The 27,392-nt window shown below is 48.6% G+C and overlaps 1 protein-coding gene across 4 annotated transcripts; it reads right to left on the reverse strand.

The window, feature by feature from the left end:
* Nucleotides 1-614: 614 nt before the first annotated feature.
* On the reverse strand, nt 615-27,035 carry FUT10 (fucosyltransferase 10). 4 transcript variants are annotated; one of them, XR_003568384.1, is made up of 6 exons: nt 26,939-27,035; nt 17,738-18,069; nt 12,188-12,479; nt 6,266-7,101; nt 3,808-3,992; nt 1,040-1,129 (listed from the first exon to the last, which is right to left on the reverse strand). XR_003568384.1 is itself a non-coding variant. In XM_027853708.1 (5 exons), the coding sequence occupies exons 2-5, from the start codon at nt 17,816-17,818 to the stop codon at nt 905-907; spliced, it is 1,434 nt and encodes a 477-aa protein (XP_027709509.1). In that variant the 5' UTR covers nt 17,819-18,069; nt 26,939-27,035; the 3' UTR covers nt 615-904. The 4 variants fall into 4 exon arrangements, 3 of the variants coding, with proteins under 3 accessions (XP_027709509.1, XP_027709510.1, XP_027709511.1); XM_027853708.1 differs by lacking the exon at nt 3,808-3,992 and having other exon boundaries at nt 615-1,129; XM_027853709.1 differs by lacking the exons at nt 3,808-3,992; nt 26,939-27,035 and adding an exon at nt 26,872-26,938 and having other exon boundaries at nt 615-1,129.
* Nucleotides 27,036-27,392: the final 357 nt, after the last annotated feature.

The following is a 27,392-nucleotide window of genomic DNA, read 5'->3' on the forward strand; positions in this document are numbered from 1 at the left end:
CTTTTTGGGGGACGAGGCAGGGACTAATAATAACGCACACTCCTGTAACATTTTAAAGCTAACATACACAAGCTTATCTGACCCTCACAACAACCCTATGAAATAGGTATTATGATCCCCGATCCACAGACGAGGAACCGGAGGCTTAGAGAGGCTGCTGAGGGTCCAGAACTAGAAGTTTCAGAAGCAGGAAATGAACCGAGGATTTCCTGATTCCAGGTCCGGCGCTCCCTCTGTCATGCCAGCTTGAAGAAACACTCGGGTTCTCAAAGTGGCTAACAATACAAATCACTCCCATTTACATAGAGTTTGAAGGTTTCTCGAAGACAGATTGTGAGTCGACTTTGCCCGGCTCCCTGGACACCAGAGACGGGACTTCTCAGGACCATACTGTCATGCCTTTCTTTGTCAAGCTTGGCTTACAAAGAGATTGCTGCCCAGCTTCCATGAAATGGTCTTTCTGAGGGTAGGAACGACCGATGCAGAACGCACAAAACATTTCTACCTGCCACCTGCCCCAGGCTCTGAAATGGGCACTGCCCATGGATGTGGACCTCAATATAAAGGCAGCAGGAATTTTAATCTAGCCATTTAAAGTGGATAAAATGAATGCCTACAAGAAATCCTTTTTTAATATAAAAATATACGGGTGAACTCTAAGAAGACTTCGTGGGAATTATTCGATAGGACTCAGTGTGAGTACTGCACCAATTAATGCCTATCCTAGAGGAGAAGTCAACAAACCACTTTCTTATCATTGCTGATCTACAATGTCATTAAGGCAACCGAGAGAGCAGCATCCCACACCCACGAGGCAAACACCATCAATTCTGTGGCTCACGTCTGGGTCGGGCCGAAAGCTAGGAAGGATGTCCGGTCGCTCTAAATGGATGAGTTTTGGAAGTCAGTCTTTGAACACCAGAGTCCAAAACTCTTGGGCGGTGAAATTCTGATTCCTCTCCACCAACTGCCTCAGGGCTCGGGCTTCCTTCTTGGACTGCTCAAAGCTCGGGATCCACATCTCCCGAAGAGAGGTCCACTGCAGAGCTGGGATGGGGAAGGCAAAAGCCTGGGGTTTGGGGCAGCTCAGGTGCGTCACATCTGCATTCCACCTCCTAGGGAGGAAGCCCTAAGAAGCAGAGGAGAAGGAAGAGAAAGGCAAGTGATGAATAAGCCCAAGGCAAGGCAAGCTACCTGCAGAAGGAGGCCCTCTCCTGCTTCCCACTCAATCTCTGAGTCCAGTGTCTTTTAAAAAGGCTACAAAAAGTTAGACAAAGCGCTAAAAAACAAAGAGGAAAAGGGAGGATGCTCCCAGTCTAGAGGACATGCAGGAAAGCTTCCTGGAACAGGGAGCCCTAGACGTGGACTTCAACGCAAACATCTAATTTTCCAAACCACAACCAGATTTCACGAATTCTGAGGTGGTCGTTTAATAGTAACTATGAACTACATAAAGGCAGCATGTCACAGCGCAACCACACACAAAAATCCAATACAAATAGTAACAAAATTCAGAAAAAGGTAGATAGAAGAAAAAAATCAATCTTTTTAAATATAAATAAGAAATATATTAAAAAGGGGACACAGAAGCCAACACTATAGTTTTATTTAAACATATACACATACATGCACACATAATACTTGTATATTAATATTTATGACTATTTATATATTGTTACTTATATATTTTATATATAAGTATTTATATTTACATATAAATGTGCACACATATTTATATGTATTTTAACAAATTATAAATATATTTAGCATTTGGGGGTCTATAGATCCATATTTTAATCTTTTTCCTGATTGTCTTTGGCGGTCAGAATAACTAAGCTCAGAATAAAGCTAGAAAAACGATATAAAGAGGCCCACGGATCTCTGGCTGGAAGAGTCTTCAGAAACTGGAAAACAGCGCCCTGCTGTAGCCTCTCGTTTTACAGGTAAGAAGTGGAGGCCCTGGGAGGGAAGAGACTTAAGGCCCCCGAGGTCAGAGACATCAGACCGGGGATTTGAAGCCAGTCAACACACTTGCCTTCTATGGCACTGGCTCTTTAAAATCAAATCAGCATCCAACATCTGATGTGGGGCACGGATGACTTCCCTAGTGCTGGTCCACCAACAAGGACAGATAATTCCCAGGGAGCTGACTGTAGCCAAGGAGGGTGAAGGGACTTGCCCAAGGTCACACACGGCAAATGTCAAAGGTGGCATTTGAACCCAGGTCTTTCTGTCTCCACTCTTGGCCTTTTATCCTCTCTACCGCATCACCTCGAGGGAGATCGACATACCTTAGAAACAGGCTGTGTTTGCCAAGAGCCACTCTGGGCCAGGGCTTTTCATGGAGCACCAGACTGTCTCCTCTGATGTTCACATCAGCCTCGAGTCATAGACAGGCTGAGTCATTTAGCCCCATTTTACAGATGAAGAAACTCAGGCTCAGCGGGAAGTGGAAAAAAATGACTTGTCCACAGTCACACAGGGCAAAATTTGGGCTTGAACCCAGGTCGCCTGACTTCAGGGACTGTGTTCTGTGTTCTTTCTACCCTAACATGACCCCAGCCCTCTTATATTAAGCATCTACTGAATGCTTCGAGTCATGGTCCCTGCCCTAGAATTAAACAACCACAACAGAGAGATATACTTCACATTACATGATAAAAAGTCCATTACAATTAGAAAACAAAAGGCTACATGAGGCCTGGAGGAAGAGGGAGGAAGTCCTCAGCCTTGGGGACACAGAGGGAAGCTGCCTGGAACAGGGAGCACAAGGGTGGGCTTTAAGGACAGGGTGAAATTCAATTAAGAGAGGGAGGGAGGGAGGGAGGGAGTGCATTCTGGGCCTAGGGCACAGCCTGAGCAAAGATATGGAGGGAGGAGAACACAAAGAAGATGAGCAGGGGCACGCCACAGTCGGAGCTGAGGTTCAGGATCACCAATTTGGCAGCAGTGTGGAGGGCAGATCAAAGAAGGGAGGGGCAGGGAGACCAAAAAGGAGGCCTTGTAATGGTGCAGGATGAGGGGGTGGCCATGGGAAGGAGAGGAGATGGTATACAGTAGAGGCAGAACCACACTGTGGGAGGATGGATAAAGGAGAGGAAGAGAAAAAAGATGGCCCTGAGGCTGCACTGCTGGGTGACAGAAGAATGGCATGGCAGTCACTCCCCAGAAAAGGGAAGCTGGGGGCCACGTGACTGGCAAGGTGGCAAAGGACCTGCCTTCTTCAAGTTCCTCTGAGCTGCAAACCTTCCAGATCAACAGAGCAGAGTTTATCAACCACTCAGCCAACAGAGGTGGCATCTTCTTTACTGCTGACCAAACGAAGAGTAGGTACATCTTTATTTCGGCACAAGGAAGGTCTGCTACATCTATTGTTCCTCTTGATAAATAACTCAAAGTACATTAATGAAAATTATGTACTCTGATCATTGCAACAGACTCATCTACTCTCTTCAGTATTACTATAAATTGTGAGTTGTAAATTGCTTAAGCTGGAAATTGTCTAATTTGCAGGAAAACCTGGCCCCAGATTTCCTTCTAAGCAGAATGCTTGCCCTCTTCTCCAAACTTACAACTGTCCACTGGATTCCCCAGGAGACAGCTCCCCCAGGTCCACAGTACTCTGTGGGCTCTCACTCATGAGCCCCCATAAATGGGTTTACCTTCAATAGTCTGCCAGTTGAAACAATGAGATCAAAAGAAAGGCATTGAAACAGAACACCAGGAAGAGTACCACAAATACACAGAGCATAAGTGGGTCCACACACGGAGTACACAAGTAGGGAGGCATATGTGGAGGGAACGTACTCGGCCAAGGCAGCTCACACCTCTGGCGACTGCTGGGCTCTCACGTCTTGTCTTCTCACAACGTCCTCAGGTTGATCCCCCTCTGGGGTTCTGAAACTGTGGGTCAAGCCCTTTTGCTGGGCTCCCTGGACCTGCTCCTCTCCTCAGCTCGATGCAACTTTGCAGCTGGACCCTAAGCCAGTCTCCTAGTAGGAGAGATGGTCCAACGTAAGACTGCCAATGGGGACAGGGAAGGAGAGAGGAACCCCCGGCCCCCTCCCCCAAAGCAGCGCTGCATCAGGGAAAAGGCAAAAGAAGAGCAAGCCTCCCAGGTGTCTGCACGGGGAAGTCCCTCCTCCTGCTTCTGTACAAAACGACACGGTCAGACTGGGCTATGTCTAAGGTCTCCCACAGCTTTGAAATTTTACAAGGTTTCTTCCAGTTCTGACATTCTATGTACTAAGGTCCTTTCCAGCTCTACGTCCACACACCCACTGTTCTAAGTAAGAGTGGCGGAGGGCATCAAGAAATGAAATAAAATTCTGAAGACAGAACTGAACGATTCTGGAGAAAGATGAAGTCCATTCATTAGCTTCAGTAGTTCTTAATTGTATGATCTTAGGCAAATCATTTACCCGAGTCTCGGTTTTCCTATCTGTAAAATGGGGATAAAAATTAGGTCCATCCACTTCTTACCTCACAGGACAGTTATAAGATTCAAATGAAATTACTCTAGAAAAGTATTTGTAAACCACAGCCCACACAAACGTGTCTCATCGTTTTTCATAGTTTACAGGATTTGGATGAGGAAGACAAGCTTCTCGCTGCTGTCTTCCTTGGTGCATTCTTCCTTCCTCCTAAATACCCGACGTAATCCGGGTGAGTGCAGAGTAACAGGCCAAGGCTCGATGAGGAGCCTGCCAGGCGCTGGACACCACGTCAGGTGGCGAGGACGCATGAAGCCACAGCTGCCCTCCAGGAGCTCACCCTCCGAGGGGGAAGAGGAGTAATGATGGCTAGCATGCACGTGGCACGTGCTTGAGAAAGAGCATCTCACGGGAAGTGCTGTCACTATCCCCATTTGGCAGATGAAGGCACCGAGGCAGATGGTGGTCAATGACTCGCCCAGGGTCCCAGCTAGTAAATGTCTGACACTGCATTTGAACTCGGGTCTTCCTGTCTCCAAGTTTACTGCTCCCTCCCCTACACCACCTAGGTGCCTATAAATATAAACAACACAAGTATAAAAAATGAAAGCACATACTGTATGTACAAACATACACATATATGCACAAACATGTACATGGCATTGCTCTGTATGTGTAGGCATGTAAGCACAAGTATACGCTCTCGCGCCCACCAGGAACTCTATCAGAGCCAGCGGGAAGTGAAAGGGCACTGAGGGACAAGGGAGGGCCGGGTGGGTTTTCCACTGCCCTGCCCTCAGAAGGCAGGAAGGAGATCTCCATCTCTCTTGTGGGACATCCCTAAAGAATGCTGATGACGCTGTGGACAGCACAGGCCTGCCCCATAGACACTGCGATGGCCGGCAGCCTCCCAGGGTAGCCGAACGTCCGAAGTGGAAAGGACGTCGGAGGTTCCCTCTGACCCACCTGACCCCTGCACAGACACAGCGCCCCAGACGACGTGCAGAAGCCCTCCAGAGGCTGCCTCTTTCCTTCTTGGGCGGCTCTCATTCTGAAGAAGGTCTCCCGTATTCGGTCCCATGGAGGCGACTGCTTCTCTGCCACGTCCACCCCTGCTCCCAGTTCTGCCACCCTCGGCCCAGCAGAATATCTTCTTCCACATGGCGGCCTTCTAAGCCCCTGATGAGAACTCTGCTCCCTCCCTCCCAAATCTCCACTTTCCAGAATGAGCATGCTAATAACCCTGCAGGACCCTCCCCATCCCGGCTTCCTTCTCTCTGCTGGAATGCTCCAGTGTGACACATCCATCTGAAAATGCGGTGTCCAGATCTCACCACTCCACTCCACGTTTACAGATCAAGATTTACAGCCACATCATCTTATCCAACCCCTCGTTTCACAGATGACACAAACAAGGCTGTCCAGTGAGGACAGGGGACCCGTCCCAGGTCTCGCAGGCAGCTAGAGCCAGCACCAACATCTGAAGTCTCCTTCTCACTGTCTCCCACCACTGCCCCTGCTGGGGTCCCGGACCCTCGGCCAGTCACGGCAGCCCAGGGCTGCATTGGCTTATAGTCGGCTACGTCAGAGCAGCTACGTGACCCTGGAGAAATGAGTCAGGCTCTCTCACTTAGGCACAAGGACCGGCACAGTAACTTCACTGATCGAGGGAACTCCCCCGACACATGCAGGTCTCACCTTCTGCAGACCTTCTAGCCCAGAGCCCAGGGCCGCAATGGCAGGACCCACCCTTCCAGCTGAGAGTCCACAAACCCGCCCCGGTCTTCTGCATGGGCAGAAGGGCCCATCTCCCCAGCTCCCCATTAGCTTACCTTCTCCTGCAGCCTGATGTTTTCCCACACCTTGCTACACACCATGCACTCAAAGGCATCAATGTAGTTGTCCTGGGTGATGTCCTGCACGCCCCACCCGCGCTCCTTCAAGGCCGTGAGCAGGTGGCGGTTGGAGATCTCGCCCCTCAGCTTCCACTCTATGTAGGCCTCGTATTCCTCGTCGTTGTTATCCAGCTGCTTGATGAAGCCTGCCAGCTCCCGCGGGTGAGAAAACCCCTTGACCAGAACGGCGCTCTTGTTGCTGGGCAGCCAGTCGGCAATGCTGGGCGAGCCATAGTAGACGGGGACCACGCCCAGCTTCAGGGGTCGCCAGAACTTCTCGGTGATGTAGTCGTCGCAGACGGCGTTCTCGAACGCCAGGATGAACTTATACTGCGCGAGGACCCGGTAGAAGCCGTCGTCGTCCATGGAAGCCGGGTTCTTCAGCTGCGGAGGGAGATCTCGGTTGCGCAGACACTCGCCGTAAGAGTCCACTTGGATGTGACTCATCAGCTCCCGCACGTAGCTGTCGCGGTCCGAGGGCGGGTCGCAGTCAGACTGCACGTACGCCAGCGGGGCCAGGCGCTGCCGCAGGCTGTTCTTGGTGTGCAGAGGAACCATGTACCTGGTGGACTTGAGGGCGTCCACGCCTTCCAGATACTGAGTGGTTAACGGCAGGTGGGAATGGCGGCTGAAGGTGGCCGTGTGGTTGAACAAGGTGATGACGGGCTCGTGGAAGAGCTTGTAGTTGTTCTTGGGCGACTCTTCGTGAAAGAGGGCCCAGTCGTGGTGGACCTTCCGCGGCAGGGGCAGGCTGTCTATGCTGAAGTCAGTGCCTGGAAAAGACAAGCAGCACACAATGGAACCTGAGCCTCGGAGGGATCCCAAATGACACGCGGGGTCAAGCCGGACAACGCTGGGGCTTTCGGCGGCACCGTCCCAGCCACATCTCTGTTCCTCCTTCCCAGACCATCGGAGTGAGCTAAATGGGCACAACGGTCACAAATCTTTAAGCAGAAAAAACAAAAAGTAAATCAAAAAATGTTAACATATAAATCTGGTTCCCAGTGTGAGGAAGGCAGGATAACAGAAGGTGAGATCTCAGGTAAACGCATCATGGTACTGCTACAGAGCAGGGACTTAATGAATGTTCACCGACTGGCTGTCACCAAATCAAATAAGATCATTCTGTAAAACGCTCCGCAAACTAAACGTGCTCTTAAAACGTCAGCCACCATTACCAGGAGGAAATGGCAAACTGCGCCCGGATTTTTGCCAAGAAAACCCCAGATGGAGCCACGGAGAGTCAGACTTGACGGAAGGAGTCAACAACAAAACTGCTGGCGCTTCTTCGGATTCCGCAGAGAAGCACAGTGATGCGCAGGCAGCGACTCTGGACGCGGCGACTGCTTCCTACCTGTGTGACTGGGAAAGAAGAATTCACACGCCACCGCGTTCCCACGGGTACAGCGGCAGTTTTACTGCAATGAATGTGATCTTTTTTGTTTTACCTTCGGTTTCTTTGATAGACAGAATTCTGAGATAAGAAAACTCCTTCTACCGATGCAGATCTGAATTTAATCTTTCAAAAAACAAACAGGTCATTTTTATTGTAAACCCTAGAAAGCATAGGAATAAATGGACTTTTCCTTAATATGGTAAAGAGTATCTCTCTAAAACCAAGAGTCAGCATTATATGTAGTGAAGACCTCTAATATCAGGGGAAAGCAAAGATACCCATTATTGCCACTACTATTTGATACAGTGCTAGAAACGGTGGCCATAGCAATAAGACAAGAAGAAGAAATTGAGGAAATTAGCACAGGCAGAAAGGAAACAAAAGCATCCCACTTTGCAGAAGACATAATGGTTTACTTAAAGACTATAGAGATTCAGCTAAAATTAACTGAGAATAATTAATAACTTCAGCAACACTGAAGGATATAATACATCCATCTCAGTCCATCAGCATTTTTATATATTATCGACAAAACAAATCAGGAAGAGATAGAGAAATTCCATTCAAAATAACTAAAGAATGTATTAAATACTTGGGAGTTTACTTCTCTACTCAGAAACTAGATGAATAAAACAGAAAACATTCTGAAATACAGACCTAAATACGTAAAGAAATATTAAATGCACATGGGTAGGCTGTGCCAACATAATAAAAATGATAATACTACCTAAATTAATTGACTTATGCAGTACACATTAACAAAGGCTTACTTTACAGATCTAGAAAGAAAAAAAGCAAACTCATCTGAAGAAACAAAAAGTTTAGCATCTCAAGTAAAATAATGAAAAAACTGGGAAGAAAGGCTACAAAGCAGTAATCATCCAAATAACTTGGTCCTGGACAAAAAACAGAGAGGCTGATAAGTGGAACAGAGGAGGTGTAGATCATATTGATGCCAATAAACCTAACAGCTCAGCGTTTGATAAACCCAAAGACACCAGCCACTGGATGGGGTAAGGACTCATCATTGAACAAAAAATTGCCCAGAAACTGGAAAACCATCCGGCAGAAATTAGGTTTGGACCAACATCTAACATCATAAACCAAAGATAAATTCCAAAAGATACATGACTTGGATATAAAAGGTCACATCATTCACTGATTGGAAGAGTAATAAAGAACCTGTCTTTGGCATAAATGGACAAGGAAAAAATTAACAACAAATCTTAGAAAAGATCCCAGAAGACAATACAATTTTTAATACATAAATTTAAAAAAAAATTTTGAAAACCAATTGTTGTCCAGTCATTTCTGTCACGTCCAACTCTTCATGACCCCATTTGCGATTTTCTTGGCAGAGATACTGGAGTAGTTCGCCATTTCCTTCTTCAGCTAGTTTTACAGATGAAGAAACTGAGGCAAACAGGATTAAATGACTTGCCCAGGGTCACAAAGTTAATAAGTGTCTAAGGCCAAATTTGAACTCACAAAGATGAGTTTTCCTGACTCCAGGAGGACCGGCACTCCAATCACGGTGCTATTTAGCTGCCCCTATTTAATTGGGGGGAAAAATCTTCAAAACAACTTTCTCTGATGAAGGTCTGATATCCAAGATATAGAAGAGACTGATTCAAATTTATAACCACAAGAGCCATTCTCCAACAAAAAAAAATTAGTTGAAGGACATGAACAGGTAGTTTTCAAAGCGAGAAATCTAAGCTATCAATAAATATTTTCTAAAATGCTTTAAATTACTAATAATTAGACAAGTTCAAGTTGCCTACTAAACTGACAAAGATGACAAAAGGAAAGCGACAATTGTTGGGGAGACTGTGGAAAAATAGGCACACTGATACAATGCTGGGCAAGCTGTGAATAGGTCCGGTTCTTCTGGAAAGCAACTTGGAACTACACGCCCAAAGTCACTACACTGTGCATACCTCTGACCAAGTGACATCATTAATAGGCCTATGCCTCAAAGAGATTAAAGAAGGAAGAAAAGGAGCCATATGTTAGAAAACTATTTCTAGCAGCTCATTTTTAGCGGTGAAGAACTGTAACCTAAGGGGGCCTGTCACTTGGTGAACAGCTGCACAAATGAGAGTACGCCAATGCAACGGAAGATGGTTTTTACTAGAAGAAATGGTGAAAGAGCAGGTTTCAGAGGAACCCGGGAAGATCTGCATGGAGTTGTTCTTCCTCCGTTGTTTTCAAAGAGGACCGATGCCATCATGGCAGGATGTCTTGACTTGCTCGTGAATCAGTGTGAGTGAGGCAGAGCTGGGCAAAGACACCAGCCTCGCTCTCCTCCAGCGGCAGGACCAAGGTCTGGATGACTAGTGATGGCCCAGGATACAGTGGACGATGACGTCGGTGTCTTCCATGTGAGACCAAGCTCTGAGCTCTCTACGGCATCCGCTTCAGCCCCCTTCGTGGCTGTTGGCACAAATTGTTCTCATCTGCCCATTCCAGCAGGGGAAGTCTTCACATGTTTGAGGTAAACAGACATCCCCCTAACTCAATGGGTCTGAGGCCTGTGGGTTACCCCCACTGTGGTTGAACCTGTGTGTCAGGACAGTTTTGCTGGGTGTGGCTGCTGTGCAAGCGGCAGCTTCTTGGTAAAACCAGGATAACAATTTTCATAATGACAACCACCTTATAAAGACAAATAATCAATCAATAAACATTTATTAAGTGCCTACTATTTGCCAGGTATAGTGCTAAGCACTGGGGGCAAAAAGAAGCAAGGACATTCCCTGCCCTCAAGGGAATCACAATCTAACGGAACTTTGAAAGGCTTAAGAACTCCGATCAATACAGCCAGCAACGCCAAGGGCAGAGGGCCAGTGATGAAGCAGGCATCCCACCTTCTGAGAGAGAGGGGATGGACTCAAAAGGCAGAGTAAGACATGGATTTTCAGACACAGCCAATGGTGGATTTTGTTTTGTTTTATTCCATGTTTTTGTTACAAGGGTTCTGTTTTGCTTTTTGGGTTTTTTTTTCCCCCTAATGGAGGGAAGGCGGGAAGAAGTTTAGTGACAGTGTGGGCAAAAGAAAAGAAATTAAAGAGGGTCACTGGAGCATTTTTTTAAAATGTACAGAGAGAAGAGAAAGATATCCAGAAAGAATCACAGATAAGCAGCACAGCTTTGAGAGTTATAAGCTGAATTTACTATATTTACTATACTATATTTAAAAAGAAATTCACAGTTTCATATACAATCTTCTTTCTCTGTTCTATGTACTTAAAAATGCTCATTTTATTTGGTGTTTAACTTCAGAATTTAAAAAAATTTTTTTTAATGTATTAAGGTAGCTTTACTGTGCTGGGGCAGGGGAAAAAACCAAGAAACCGAGATTGAGGGAGGTCAAGGATTTGCCCAGAGTCCAGTGAGAAGTGGAGCAAGGAGGCTGCAACTGTTCTGTTTCCTAAGCCAGGGACCTGGTGGCCGCTTCACGCCCCAAAGGCGCCTCAGGCCCCTCCTTAGGCCAGAGCTCTGAACCGTCTGAGGCAGCCTCATGAAGCCTACTTCCCAGACATAGTAATTTTAAATGCATAGATTACATAGGATTAAGGAGGAAACCAGTAATAATGAAAGAAAACTACCAAAAATATTTTTCAAAACAAACTCCCAGACCACAGGTTAACTTGCTCTAGAGTGCCCAAAGGATGCCAGACTCTTGGAACATGACTTGGCCCCCGCGGCCTTTCAAGAAGACAATGAACAAAAGTTATTTCGACCCTTATCTCGTCATTATAAAGAGTCAGCGTGGCATCAGAGACAGTTCTGGGCTCGGCATCCCTGACACCTCAGTTCAAATCTAGCCTCTGACACTTGTAGCTATGTGACCCTGGGAACTGACCACAGTGAGCTTGTGGCAAACCTAAGCCTTAGCTCCGAAGTCATAGATGGGATGAACTCAGCACTAGTGAAAAGAGTTCCCACACCTAGGAAGTCAGAGACAAGCTGATGATCTAAAATTTTATTTTTCTGCCTCCGACTAATTCAGTAGTCCAAGTATGTTTGGCTAATGTCCACGGCAAACAGCTATGGCTGAGACAAAAGTCTCCTGGCTGTCTCAGAAGCATCCACAGGTTAAGGACGGCTATCTGAATTGACTGCAGCCGTTCACATTGCTGAAGTGCAGTCTGCAGTGACTACCTAGCTCCCACAGGTATTTAATTCACGTCGATCTACGCCAAAGGGAGAGGGTAGAGGCGTTCCTGTCTCTACTCCCTGTGCAGTGAGTGGACAAGGGTTCAGTCAACACTAGGCAGACCCAAGTGCCTTGACTTTCAGCACCTGAGGGCCTAAATGAGGGGACACCAGATCAGCCACAACTCAGTCAAGGTGGTTCTAGAAACTCCTCCTCTGGAGGAGTGGGGTTGGCACATAGCTGATCCCTGAAAAACGAGTGATAAAGAAGCAAAAAAGAAAAAAGAGGCAAACCCAATACTTACCATAGAAGAGGAACGCTTTGGTCAGATGGTGGTGCTGGTAGCTCCGGTTGATGGTGAAAAAGCAAGTGTCCGCTCCACAGTGACCTAACCTTCCCGATTCCCCGGTCAGCGGGGACCACCAGAGCATGATGGGATAGCTGTCTGCCTTGGCGACCTTCTGCTTGCTCTGGTGCAGTCCTTTCTTGAGGAATGGACGCAGATGTCTGGTGGCTTCTTCAGGCTTCTGCTGCCCGTCTTTCAGATTGGAGCTTTCTATCTTCGGCCTTTCAAATTTGCCAAGCTCACTGACCACCTGGGGAAAAGTAATAATAGCTTCAACCTACATGACAATCCAAGGTTGGCCAAGTACTCTGAATACATGAACTTATTAGGGCTTTTACAACAATCCTGCGAGCCAGGTACTACAAAAAGCACTATCCCCTTAAAATGAGAAACAGTCTCGCTAAGGTTAAGCAATGTGCCCAGAGTCACTCAGCAGTAAGTGTGAGGGGTGAGGGGTCAGAGGTGAGGGGTGAGCCAGGGTCTTCCTGCCTCCAAGTCTAGCCCTCTTCCCACTACTCCAAGCTGGCTCCCAAAGACTAAGGGCATCATCTCTGTCGGATCACTGGGCTAACACGTGCCCATCTCCCACCTGTTTTAGCGACCTTTCCCCTGGAAGACCTGTCTGAAAGAATGCAGGACTATCTCCTTCATTGCTTTACATCTCCCTTTTTCTCCATCATGGGGGAATGTAGAGAGTCACAAAATCTACCTTGGAAATGGTCTTATTTGAGTCCAAACCACACGTAAACAAGCATGCCCTCTCCAACAACCTTAAGCATCACATTCTAGGCTTTTTCCATTCAGGATTAGGGATTCTGGATAGAGAAGAGACTACCCCTCTATGAACCTCAGAATGCCCCTGCACCGGGTACCCCTGGTCACCACCCACCCTCACTCTGTAGCTTCTTTTGTGGGTTATCTTGTCTGCCCCCATTGGAATGTAGGCTCCTCAAGGGCAGGGACCATCTTTTTCTCATCTGTATCCCCAGCACTTAGAACACAGCAGGCGCTTAATAAATGCCTATCAAACTGAACTTTAGAGGTCATTTTCTAGTCCAGGGAAGTTCTGTGACTTGCCCAAGGTCATTTAGTTTGTATTTGTAACCCCAGTGCCTGGTTCACAAGGAGCACTTACCAAAGGCTTGACGATGACTACCTGATTAAATAGCAGAGCTAAGATTCAACCCATGTATCTTTTCTTGGGGAGAAAAAGGAGGTCCTGTTCCTCTTAGATCCGCCGCCTGGCATCCTGGGAAGGAGCTCTAGAGTGCCCAAAGGATACCAGACTCTTGGAACATGACTTGGCCCCCATGGCCAAGGTAGCTTCTACTGTGCTGGGGCAGGGGAAAAAACCAAGAAACCGAGATTGAGGGAGGTCAAGGATTTGCCCAGAGTCCAGTGAGAAGTGGAGCAAGGAGGCTGCAGCTGTTCTGTTTCCTAAGCCAGGGACCTGGTGGTCATTTCAAAGGAGCTTCGCCCTCCCCGAGCTCAAGCTGCCCCGCTCCGCTCCGGGCCAAGCACTCCTTCTCCTCTCAGATACTCAAAGGCCATCTGCAGCTCCCACCGTGAATAAGGGAGGTGAATGGAGTAATACCACTATTGGTATAATGACAGGTCACAATTACAATCCTCTGCCAGAGGGGAAACGCTGCTGGGCTTGGAGTTCGAGGGCCTGAATTCAGGTCGCGCCCCATCTCTGAGCCTCAGTTTCCTCATCTGTGAAATGAAGGGACTGGCCAGAAGACCTCAACAGCCTCTTCTAGATCTGACCTTCCTCCCAACCTTCTAAAGCAGTCACAGCAAGGAACGGGATCTGTGGCGTTTATGAAAAAGTAGACAAAGTCCAAAGAAACCGAGGACTTACCCAAGACCACAGACACAAAGCAGCAGAGCCTGCTAGGCACCTCGCTGGCCTGGAGTCAGAAGGACTCGAGTTCAAATCCAGACCCTTACTGGTTGTGTGACCCTGGGCATGTCAGTTCACCTTCATCTGCTCCAGTTTCCTCATGTGTAAAATAGGAATAATAACATCGCCCACTTTCCAGTGCTGTTGTGAGGACTGAAATTTGTAAGTACACATAGGAGGCACTTAAGAAGTCCGTCTGGGCATCTATACCAGAATTTCCCAAACTGCATTCTTCACAACCTGGTTCTGTGTTATGTGAAGAACGGCTTGAGGAGAAATAATGAAGCTCGCCATTTTTCTTTCCATAGTAACTATGAAATGACAAGTTTTGAACATACTGATGACATTTGGCCAGTGGGAAGCCTGAAACTCCTCTGATCCCGCCCTGCACACACCCGCTCATCTCCTGCCTGGTGGGCACGGGTGGGACCCCATGCCTGGGGTGCATCCTCTGCTCAGCTCTGCCTCCTGGAATCCCTGGCTCGACGCTAACCCTTTACCGACACCTCCACCGTTGCGCCCAGCATTCATCCTCCCAAGCCTACGTTGTACTCATGCTGTCTCCGCTCATGGAAGTACATGACCAGGAGCATTTATTACGGGCTTACTATGTGTGAAGCTCTGGGGATACAAAGAACGGGGAATCAAGCAGCTCCATTAGAATGTATTCTCCTTGTGGGCAGGGACAGCACACTTTTTTCTTTTGTATCTCCAGCGCTTAGCCCATAGTAAGTCAGTCAATTGGCATTTACTAAGTTCTCAACATGTCCCAGACATTGTGCTAAGTGCTTAATAAATGCTAGATCATTTAAAAAAAATTTTGCCCCCAAATTTCATGACTGTCTCTTTATCAAAGAGGTGGTTCATATCCCAGGATTCCTTACATTAGCATTTAGAGATTCTTTCAATATATTTCAAGCCCAAGAGAATTTCTGAGCCAAACAAGCTTTGGAAATGCTGAGCTACAATAGACTGCCCTAACGGATCCAGACAGATAGAGCATTTCACTGGGTTTTCTCCAAGCTGAGGAGGCTGGCTGGACTTCGGGCCAATGCCCTGCTCCCTTCGTTGCAAGATCAGAGAATTGGGAAGCTCGTGGGCAGCATGTAGTGTGACATCTTCATCTTATAGCTCAGGACTCCGAAGCCAAGAAAAGGCAAAGAGGCAGATTCACCAGCCACGGAGTGGACAGTTACGTCCATCACGTCTGTGAGCCATGAAATCAGACTTAAAATCCAATTAAGACGGCTTTAATCACTGAGGCTGAAAGACACAGTACAGGAATAAAAAGGAGATAAAACACAACCCCCAGGCTCCTCTTTGAGCCAAGAGGTGTGCCAGCCCCAGGAGGGGCAGAAAACCAGCTGGGACCACGGCAGCAGCAGAGGTGCCTGGCCAAGCTCCCACTGCAGCTGGGGAGTCTGCTGGGCGCGCCCAGGTGGCTGCGGTCTGAAAACCAGCACGTGTGTGACTTCACAGCCCTGGCCGCCAGTCCCCAAAGCAAGGACATCTCCAGGATGGTTTCAATACTTTTTAAGGAGAACCAGCCAGACATGGATGGGGGCCTGGGATCAGGACATTGCTCCCACACGGCACAGATTTTAAGAGTTAGATAACAATGTAATGGCAACAGTAAACCTTTTTATATGCATTGTACCCACAGCATACTGGAGGACAGGGAAGGAAAGATCTTTAAATCATACAATGAATCGTACCACATATGTGCATTGTATTACAGTTATTTGCATATACATCATCTCCACTATTTCACTGTAAACTACTTGAGGGCCAAAACGGGTGCCTTACTTATCTTTCTTTCTTTTCCTCAGCATCTAACAGAAGGGCTTACCCAGGGTTGGGGAACCTGTGGCCTGGAGGTCACATGTGTCCCCCAAGGTCCTCGATTGACTGAATCCAAACTTCACAGAACATATCCCTTTAATAAAATAACCCTAAATGCACACCCAAGGACCTAGAAGGCCAATTGTGGCCTCGAGGCCGCAGGTTCCCCACCCCGGCACATATTAAGGTGCTAGGAGGAGAATGGTATGAGCTAAGGCTGGAATGTTGCCAAATATAGGCCAAGGAACTGACTCAGCCAGCAATGAGGGTTTCTGAGGATTTAACAGCAAGAGAGGATTCAGAATGTAGGATGAAGACGAAGAGGAGGGCAGACAGGGCTATTTCTCTGTCAATTTTTTAGTGATCACTAAGAGAAGCTTGGAGTACTTAGCAGGGGGTGGGAAATGGAGAAGGAGGGACCACCACCAGATTAAGGGGGGTCACAGCTGGAGGGCAGTAGTGACCTTGGGTCACTGAGTCCATCCCCCTCATTTGAGATACGAGGAAACTGAGGCCTGGGGAGGTGACATGTCTCATCCACGGTCTCACCAATAGCAAGTGAGACTTGAGATGAAATTCTCTGGCTCCAAATCCAGCGCTTTTTCCAACGTGACACACATGGCTCGTCCATTCTGGTAAAAATCTTTGGCTCCATGGTTAAGTTCTAACAATTTATATTAAATAATTCTAGACAGGTTGTGTGGCTGTATTGGCTATGCACCTAGGAGCCCCAGAGACCGGACATCACTATTCCCCCAGGATCTGCTCTTAACCAAGCATACAATTAACATTAATTAGCTCTTTTACTGCTTTTCCAAACACCATGTTTGCCCCTGGCAAGCCCATTCCTGGCATCTTGCCATCTTCCGGAACAGAAGCCAGGGCTGCAGGCAGGCCGGCCATACTTGGTGGGAAAGACTCCAATGGGAAAGGGAGATGGGCTTTTGTGGCTGTCGGCCTCCAGCCTGGTCCTGAACTCAGGATCTCAGTCTGATCGGCTTTATTTTCTAGCAGATGTGCCCAAAAAGCCTGGATTTCCTTCTATCAAATGAAGATGACAAGATTCATCCTCTCTCCTTTCCCCGCATCAGATTCCTGAAGTGTAACATTACATTCATTAAGTACCTACCGTGTACCCCAGGGGCTGAGAGAAGACCCAGTACCTTGTCCCCCCACCTCCATCTAACAGGAGGACCACACACACACACACACACACACACACACACTATTCTAACACACAATGACACAAGGGGGAGGACACTTGGTACAGTGGATAAGAGCTGGCATCAGGGCAGAGAAGAGCAGGGCTAAAGTTCCATCTGTACCATAGATTGTCTGTTATGACCTCGGGCAAATCACTTACCCACCTGGTGCCCCGGGTCACCCAAGAAGATGCCCCCTGCATTGGGAGAGGAGCTCCCTACACTGACAAAATCACATCTCTGGAGAAAAAAAGCAACCCAACGACACATAAACATGAAAAATATGAAGAAGTGGGAAGGAAGAGATGGCAGGGGCTCATTTGAAGACTTAGGTAAAGCTGGGGCAGCTAGGCGGTGCAGTGGATAGAGCACCAGCCCTGGATTCAGGAGGCCCTGAGTTCAAATCCGGCCTCAGACACATAACACTTACTCGCTGTGTGACCCTGGGCAAGTCACTTAACCCCACTGCCTAGCCAAAACAAAAAACAAACAAACAAAAAAGACTTAGGTAAAGCACTTAGAGATCAAAGACCCCATAATCCACCTCATCTGCAGTACCTGGAATGAAATGAGGAGGAAGGAGGCCACTGTGATGCACAGGCAGGATGCCCAAAGCTTCCTCCTCCGCATTCTCGCCATGCTGCACTGTCCAGGAGGAGAGATAGAGGCCGAGACTTCCTACCAGCTGTTGTCTCTGCAGTCCACGTCCTGCCATAGCCTTCTGCCAGGTGCCCATCGGGAAGCCGACCTCCTCCACGGCCATTCCGGCTGGGAGCTGGTCTCCATGAAGGACTAAGGTTCGGTGTGCCGAGTGGGGCTGACTCCACATCTAGGGGGCTCTGGGTGGTCTTTTCTCTGGCTACTCCCCCAGCAGCTTGTACCAGGTAATCCTGGAAAGCCAAGAGCAGATGATTAACAGGCAGTGGAGGACGCTTGGCAAGAGCAATCCTATGGGGCTCACCAGGAAGGGACAAAGGCTCATGGTCCCCTCCCTCCTCCACGAAGACAAGTCTAAGTGGAAGAGTTCCCCAAGGCTTGGACAGGTCAGACTGCCCACACAGCTGGTCAAGAATCCAGGCTGGATTCAAGAAAAATATGTCTTTGGGTGAGCGCTGTTCAACACCAGACTGGTCTGCAGCCTCTCACCTGCTCGAGGTGATGTTGAGTGCGGACGGGCCTAAATGAGTCAGGGTGAACTGGAAGTTCCCTGGAAGGCCCAATGCTGTCCCAGGTGAATGTCTGGCCCCACTGCTCCTCCAGACCACCAGGGCTGAACACACTTCAAAGTTCTCCAGGTGGGGCCTCCAATTACAAATATAAAAAGAATATAAAGTCCCCTGGCCCCTTTCTGGGAACACACTTTGGCTTATTTTAAAACACAGAGTGCCGTTTTTGGTTTGTTCCCCATCCCCAGTCTCAGGAATTATGGCCCAAATGGTCCTTACTTTCTCCATCCCAAGTATCTCACTGACTAGGACCTGTTAGGATCCTCTCTCCCAATACAAATCCAAACTCCACTATGGCTTAGTAAGCAGCCTTTGGATGTTACTGTGGCCAAGAAGGTTTTAATATCTGGTGGCCAACCTTCCGATCAGGAAAATTTTTAAAAAATCAAGGGCGCTGGGGCAACGTAGGAACCCACTGAGTCAGGTGGCCATGGATCTACAATTTAGTCTCAGAAAGTAGCCTCAGGCTCAGAGAGGAAATATATACAAATAACTGTGATACAATGCACATGTATGGATAGTATTAATACTTGTAAATGACTTGCCCACAGGCACATAGCTAATAAAGAGTCAAAAGGTAAGATCTGCATCCTGAACTTCCAGCATCCATGGCTAGTGAACCTAGGTCTTCCTGACTCCAGCGCACAGTGACATGTTGCCTTTCCAAAATAATATTAAATGTATTATTACTACTGCCCTTCTAAGAAAAGGGGATGGGATAACAAAGGAGGAAAGGACTGCTGGGCAATGTTGAAACTGAATCAGACAGCAAAAACTGGTGCCCTTCCAAGGACTAAACACCAAAGCTTCACAAACATAAAACAGCCAGAGAAGTTCAATCTACAGCTCGTACTGATCTAACCAAAAGCAGAACATAAGGTCACCCAACACAATGTCCTTGAAGGCAGGAACTGTTTCATTTGTCTGTCTATCCAGTGTTAGGAGTGGCACCGAGGAACCTCGGCAGTTAGACTGAAAGGTCCCTCCCCCTTATACTACCTTTCCCCTAAAAAAGGCAGGGGATCAGCAAAGATCAAAGAATAGGAAGAGGCAGTTTTCAGAGGAAGACATCCACGCAATCAATGGTGAGATGAAAAAAATGCTCTGAATTACTGCTAATGATTAGAGAAATGAAAATTAAAACAATAATCGGAGAGGCAGAGATTTTTAAAAAGGAAAGTGGGAATTTTTGGTGGGGCTGTGGGAAGCCAGGCACGTTATTGTGCTGTTTGGGGAGCTACGAACTGGGTCAGTCATTTTGGAAAATAATCTGGAACCAAGCCACAAGTCATTCTACTGTGCATACCCTCTGACCAGTGATATCATTAATAGAACTACACCCCAAAGAGATTAAAAAAGACAACCCATATGTACAAAAATATTTATAGCAGTCTTTTTGTAGCGTCCAAGAACTGGAAACAAACCTGAGTTACCCTGACTCATTTGGGGGGTACTAAAATAGCAAATTTGAACCCCATCCCCACCCAGAGCCAGTGCCCTTTCCAGGGGCACCTCACAATCAGTGGCCAGTGGAGTGCAATGGCAGGAGTCCTGAGCCCCACAAAACAAATACTGCCAACTTTCTAGTCTGCCCTAAGGCTGGTCATGTGGCAAGTTCCAAGATAGTGTGAGTTGAGGCTACTCAAGGTGATGGTTTGTTAGAGATTCTATCATACACAAATCCTGCCTACGGGGGCAGGCACCGCCCAAACGGACCTAGACAAGATAGCAAACAAGTGACCTCCATCTACACCAGACAGGCACTTCATACAGCCTCTACGATTAAACGGATTTCAGCTGAACAGTCGCAATGTCTTATATATACAGAGGGAGGGCCGGTCCGAAGCAGTTAATCTGGATTCAAGCAGTCTGATGAACAGGACAGCTAGGTGGCAAAGTACATAGAATGCAGGCCTGAGGTCAGACTGACTCCTCTTCATGAGTTCAAATCTGACCTCACACACTTACTAGCTGTTTGCCTCGGTTTCTTCATCTGTTAAATGAGCTGGAGAAGGAAATGACAAACCACTTAGTCCTTCCCCTCTCTGGATCCCAAGTTTCCAGGCAGACAAGATGGCCTTCAAGGTCCCTTCAAGCTCTAAATCCTACGATCCCATGACAAATAAGATGCTCCCATATAAGGGATGAGAGGAGGCACCATTTTCTCCTCAAAAGCTGAGGGTGCATCACTGCTCATGGAATGTTGAACTGACCTCAAAGTCAGCATCCGCCACATTTTTTTTTTTAAATGTAGTCGTCTGAGACAAGTAAATTCTGGGGAGATGGGACATAACTGAGAGTGAGTCACAATACCCAGGAGCAGTGAGTGACCTTCAGGTGGCCACACTCCCTCCACCATGCCAGCCAGTCCCCCATGCTGGCTCCCCTCCACTGCTTGCCTTTTAGGAAGGCATGTGACCACCCTTTCCTTCCCCTTCCCAAATCTCATTCACTAGTTTTGGAAAATGCTTAATGAAGCTCTCTAACGGGGTTTAGAGACCACCTAGTGCCAATATGATCCTTTTACAGATAGAAACTAAAGTCTGGCAAGGTAAAGGGATTACTTTCTGTAGCCCTCAAACAGAACAATTAGTCTTCTCAGTCCATAACCATCAACTTCTATTTAAAGACTCCTTGGGCAAGTAAAAGGGGGAAAGGTTCTGGGTAAGCTAGAAACTGCTAAATACTGCTGGGCTCCCTGCATCCCCTTTCATCCTCTGTTAGTGAGGCTTGCCTGGAAAAAGCCCCTATCAGGACTCTGTCTTGCCTTCCACCTCCTACCCATTACTCTCATTACAAAGGATGCTTTCTAAGGTGGCTGACTTCCCAGCTGATGCTGATGCTGCCCTGGGCTCTGAGTTTACGAATTCCACTTCACAACCCTTGGAATAGGAGAACTGGAGATGGCAGACAAGTCTTCCCCAGCCAGCTCTGCAAGGTCTCAGCCAGCTATCCTGCCGCAGAGCTTCCCTGGTGCCAGCTGAACAGCCCTTCTGCAAAGTTCTGCTCCCCCATCTCTGAGGTTCCCACTGTGAATGTTTTCTTAACTTAAAAGGCAGCAGCTAAAAGGAATTCCAAAGGGAGAAAGTTATACTCCCCAGCAGTATCTTCCAACACGCAAGGAGGACTCTGGGAGCTCAAAGTCAAACGGTACAAGAAGCAGCTTTAATCCAGCATCAGGCCAAAGTGTGCCAGGACTGCCAGGGCATCCCTGAATTTCCCATGACTTAGAGTAAATGAACTTCAATGTCAGGCTAACGACTATGCCTAGGATATCATTAATATCGGTAACTCCAGATGAAGACACTCCCTCTATTGGTTCGGGACAGCATCTTCTCTGAGCAGACATCCAGCCAGTACGTCTGAGGCAGGCTTGAAGGCAGGTCTTCCAGGGAAGGGAGGGCGTGGCCCACGCACTCCTAAATGAATGCAGACTTCGCTGCAAGGCCAGTTTTCTTTATGTTGGAATGAGGACCAGGGGCTACAGAAACTCAAATAGAGCTGAAGGAGACCTCAGAGACATCTAGTCTAATCTGCTATTTTTATAAACGAAAAAACTAGGGCCCAGGGAGGGTCAGTGACCTACTGGTAATAACCATTAGAGTCAGAATTTGAACTCAGGTCCTGTGACTTCAGTGATTCTCCAAATTATGACCAAGTGCTTACTACAGAGGGGATACAAAAATGAAACCTCCTTGTCCCCCAGGGAGGGCCCAAGTACACAAAAACAAGAGGCTGGATCTCCCCACAAGTGGTCCTCTCTAGTCTCCTCTGAAGACCTCCAGGAAGGGGGACCTCACTCCCTCAGAGCTGCCATTTTAGAAAGTTTTCATATTTCTGCAGGCTTGGCTGAAATCTGTCTCCTTGTAACATCCCTTCACCGGTATTTGTTCTGCCCTCCCAGGGAGAATGGCTCAAACCTAATCCTTCTTTCATGAGACATCTCTTCAAAAATCCCTGGGAATCTCCTCTTTTCAAAGCTAAACTCCCATTTCCTTGAACCAATCTGTGTATGGCATGGTTTAGAGTCCTCTTGCTGTCCTGATGTGCAGTTCAGCATGTCAATGTGGGCCCCAGGACTGGAGGTCACATCAGTCTAACTCAGTGTTTATTACAGGCTTATTATGTGCTGGGCGCCAGGGACAGAATCAAGAACAAAATGGCAAATAGTTCCTGCCCTGAAGGACACTGTAGTTTGCGGGGGCATAAGACAATTTCAAACGTAAGTTAACAGAACACAATTTGAGGCAGAGAGCATGGACAGCTAGGAGAGTTGTCCTCATCACCCCTAAGAAGGTGACCCTGAGTTCTGAAGGTGGCTGGGGGTTTGAAGAGGAGGTAAGGAAGGAGGGCATTCCATGAATGGGGGTGAAAGATGGAATGATGTAGGGTTTTTTTTTCCTTTTAAAATGTCTTACTGGTAATCTAGTCAAGCAGAATAAATAACATATTAGCAGTTTCCAAAACATGCTTTATTCAGCAGCTACTGTCCTCTAACCCTCAACTGAGAGGCACTGGGGCATCAGTCTTCTGAAGTCATGATTGACCCTACCCTCTGGAATGGCAAGATAGGGAACAGGTCAAGGAGGCTGGAGTGTAAGTCTATTAGGGGAAGATATATGAAATTAATCTGGAAAGGAGCCACAATATGACGGACTTTAAATGCCCAAGTGAGAAGTATGCATCTAATCCTAGAGACAATACTGGCAGCCAATGGAAAATCTTGGGCAGGAAATTGAAATGGTCAGAGCCGTGCTTTAGAAGATTATCCTGGCAGTGGTGTGCCATGGATTGGTGACTGGAAACAGGGAAACCAATTCAGAGGCTACTGCCAGCAATAGGTGAGCTCTGATGCCCAGACAGATTTGGTGGTTGGGAAAGGAGGAGGATAGGAGAGATACTGCAGAGGCAGAATCAACAAGACTCAGTCACTGATTGGGCATGGGGTGGGGGAGGGAGAGGAAGAGTCCATGACAAGCCCAACGTTAACAACTGTTATGATGAGCGGGATGGTAGTGCCTTCCCGGAAAGAGAAGCCTGGAAGATCAGCAGGTTAGGGAAGATAGAGAGGGTCGTCCATGAGGCAGTTGGTAAGGCAGCATTGGCATGTGTGGGACTACCACCCCCCTTGTTTGAGATTCAGTATTGCTAATCACATTATATGTTTTGGCAGGTGACTCGTACTGAGCTTGCAGTCTTTTCCAATGACATGTCCCCTCATCTTGGTCTTGTGCCATTGATTAAAAAAAAAAAAAACTAACTGCAGGACTTTACATTAATCCCAATTAAATTCTGAGGTTTTGTTTGTTTGATTTTTAATGTGAGCTGAGTTAGGCCCAGAAATGAACAAGCGAAAGAGACTGGGTTAGATCACATGGGAAAACTATATGGTGCTTCTGAGCAGTCTAAACCTGCTCTCTAATGCCTCAGACCCTCTTTAGACCTTAACATTCCCAGTGATGCTTCAGGGCTGTGAATCACAAATAAATCTCATTCTCTCAGAAGAATCCAAACTGCAAATAACCCAAAAGTCAGCGGAAAGAGATGTGCTCAGTGTAGGGAGGCTATGAGACGTCTCCACTGGTGACCGACTACAAGAAACGGCAACAAAAGACACAGTAAAAGCCACATGTGGCCAAAAAAGGAAGCAGGAGCCAGTCACCTAGCAAGGGGTCAGTCACGGACCAAAGTTCATGGATAAGAGGCAATAGCTTAGCTAGGCAACAGTAAAAGGCACAGAAGGCCTCAGCTGTGCTCTGAAGATACCCTGGGGAATTCACAGGAGGAGAGAATCATACAAGATGAGACTACTTGCATCTGCCCTTTTCAAATCAATACATAAAACTTGGAATCATGTTTCTATGGAAGTATAGGAGTTAACATCCATTATAAATACGTATACTTAAGCAAAACAAATTCCCACACTGGCCACGACTAGATAAATATCTACATATTTACCTATGTGTAAACAGAGAGACAGAGTGATAGATCTATATTTTCATACATCTATATGCTTTAATCTTTGCTCTGAATTATAGAAGTTAATCTGAATAGCATCATTCATAGGATCAATTACCTGGGAGTTGGAAGGACCCTCATAGGTCATAATAGAATCAAAGTCTACTACGATTTCCCCCCATCACAAGTTAGGAGAGTTTTTCCCTGAAAAGTGATGACATTGGTCCAGGGAGTGAAGGCTTAAGCTGTGCCTAGCGTCCTCTGAGCACACTAACGCGGCTTCCTGGTCCCCTAAGGGCATAAAAGGGTTACCCTGAAGCCAGAGCCCCTCACCCTTGGCAGCCTGGCAGAGGTGGATGTCCCAAGGTCGGGTGAGTGACCACACCTGGCCCTGCTAACTAGCCAGGATTCCACATGCAGGAGGACACAGTCTGCCCAATTTAAGTGGGGCAGCATTTTATGACAAAGGAAACCCCATTTTGTTAACTGGTAAATGAGTCTCACGTTGTTTCAATGCTTTCATTCTCCAAGAGGACTGACGACATCCCGAGGGTGATGTCCTGACTAAACAGGATGCCAGCCAGAGCCGGGCCCACCCAGTGCAGAAGCCACCCTGCTGAACCAAGCAGAGCCCAGGCCACCCTTAAGCCCACAGTTTGAGGACGTCAGCTGGTCAATGAGCATTTATCAGCTACGTGAGGATGTTCTGAGAAACTGGAGAACAGATGAGAGAAATAAGATTTAAGTCCAAGTTCTGGATCTAGAGGCTTCTGATTCTGAACCAGGGTGACTGAGCTCCCCATCCCACACTGGTGCTTGACAGGCACAAATAAGAACACACAGCTCAAATGCTTTGCAAACTTCAGTGAGTTATGTAAGTTCTCATCTCCCACGCGGCAGGTTCCAAGGAGAACTTCTCGTCTTTCCCCTTAGACCTCGCCTTCATTTTGTCTGGAGCTGCTCCTTCTCTTCCTCACAGGCCATGCATTCTCTACCCAGGTCCCCTCCACTGCGACCCAGCTCCTCTTCCGGAACCTTCCCACACTGGCCCCTCCTGTGGCTCTGACTATAAGCTTGGTGCCCCAATGACTGGGTGTCGGCACCTGTGACCTGCTGGCAGGAAGCTAACAGACCCACCTGAGCAGGATTCCACCCTTTGCTATGCTATGAACCAACCAAACCAAACCTGAGCTTGCCTGACGGTGGAGTGGTCATGACTCACAAACCCCTCTGAAGCCCGGACCTAGAGCTTGCAGTGAAAAGGAGCATAATAACCCTGCACCCAGTCCTGAGAGCAGACGTTTGCTGGGCCATTCTGGGCTCCATCTTCCTGACAAAGCCTGAAGCCCATTGAGCCTAAGACTCCCGGACAACTTCTCTGCCTCTTCCCTGGCTCACACTGGCAGTGTCGGTCTCAGCCACACCGTGATTTTGATGTGCTGCTGCAATGTGGAGGCGTCACTTCTAGCCCCGATATGAGGGGGCTGCTGGGCCGCCCCCGTCTCTTGGCTTCAGTGTACAGGGGAGGGCACGGAGCTGCCCTGCTGTCCTTCCCTCGTTCCTCCTGCCTACGACCTCCTCTGAATTCTTCACCTAAACCACACGGCCTTTGCTCTGGGGGTTTCCTGTAAACAGGCCAAATCAAAAGGTCAGACTACTGAGTCTGTATTTCAGCTCAGTCACCATCATCCTTAGAAGGCTACTAGTGACCTTACAGCTGCTCAGGCCGGGCTTCTCCTGAGCCTGTGCATAGGCTGTGCCTCACGCCTAGAAGGCTCACCCTCCCCTCGGCTAAGGAGCCCTTTCTTACCTCCTGCAGCCCCAGCGATCAGTGCGCCCCCGGGAGCTCCTCTATTTCTTACTTTCTTATTGGGGTGCAAGTGTCTCCCTTGGGGGAGGCAGCAAGCTGCTGGCGGGAGGGTCAGCCTCCTTTTTGTCTCTGCGTTCTCACGCAAAGGTCTTCGAAGGTCTGCGGGCTTTGCCTTCTCTTTCCCATCCTCTTCTCCAGCCTTGGGACCAGACAGCCTGGCCTGACTTCGGGGAGCACCCTTGTCCTCCCAGAGCGCCCGGGATTGCTCTGCCCTCCCCTGGCGGGGGGGGGAGGGGACCACCGACCCAGCCACTGCTCACGCTGGGGCCCCGGACGGTGAGCGGGCTTTGGCCGGCTCCTCCACCACCGGCCGGCCATTCCTCGGCCCCGAGCCCCCTCTCCAGCCCTGGCCGCCCTGCACTGGTTGCATCACAAGGTAAGCAGGCTCCTTGCAGACGGGGTCTAACGGTCTGGCCGGCTAGCACCAGCATCGCGGACGCACACAGGTGGCGCTTAATAAGCGCACCTTCCTTCAGCCCCCGAGTGCTCAGACAGCTGCTCCTCCGTCCCCCCCCACCCCCGGGAGGCGCCGGCAGGACGCCCCGAAGGCTCCCGGGGGTCTCCGGGGTCCCGGCGGAGCAAGGGGCGCGCCCTGCCCCCAATAAAACAGAGTAATTAACAACGTCGGCGCTACCCACCTCGGGGCTTAGGGAGACGTCAGCGGGGCTCCCCACCCCCGGCCCCGGCCCCGGCCCCGACGCTCACCCGCGGGGAGCCATCTCCGGGCTCTCCCAGCCCCGAGCACGTCGCGAGCCCCAGGCTGCGGAGCGCAGGGGAAGGACCAGACAGCGGAACGCTCCCCGGAACAGCCCTGCGCAACCGCAGAGACGGCGCTTCCCGAGCCACGCCCCCCGCGGGCACGGAGAAGCTAGCCCCGCCCCCTGCGCAGCCGCAGAGACACCGCTCAAGCCACGCCCCCGCGCCGTCACAGAGGCGGACCCCCTCAGCTACGCCCCGCCTCCTCTCGTCGTCTCAGCGCAGTCACAAAAAAGCCAACGCGGAGAACGGCTTCCTCAAGCCACGTGTCTCCCCCTCCCCGCGCAGCCACGGAACGAGAGCAACGATTCGTAGCCCCACCCCGGCTTGCCCCCGAGAACTCGCGGAGAAAGCTCACCCGGCCAAGCCCCGCCCCGCCGCTTCGAGCCACGCCCTTCTACGG

Source organism: Vombatus ursinus, unplaced genomic scaffold, assembly GCF_900497805.2.
Source record: "Vombatus ursinus unplaced genomic scaffold, bare-nosed wombat genome assembly UNPS02010193.1, whole genome shotgun sequence".
NCBI classification, from domain to species: Eukaryota; Metazoa; Chordata; class Mammalia; order Diprotodontia; family Vombatidae; genus Vombatus; species Vombatus ursinus.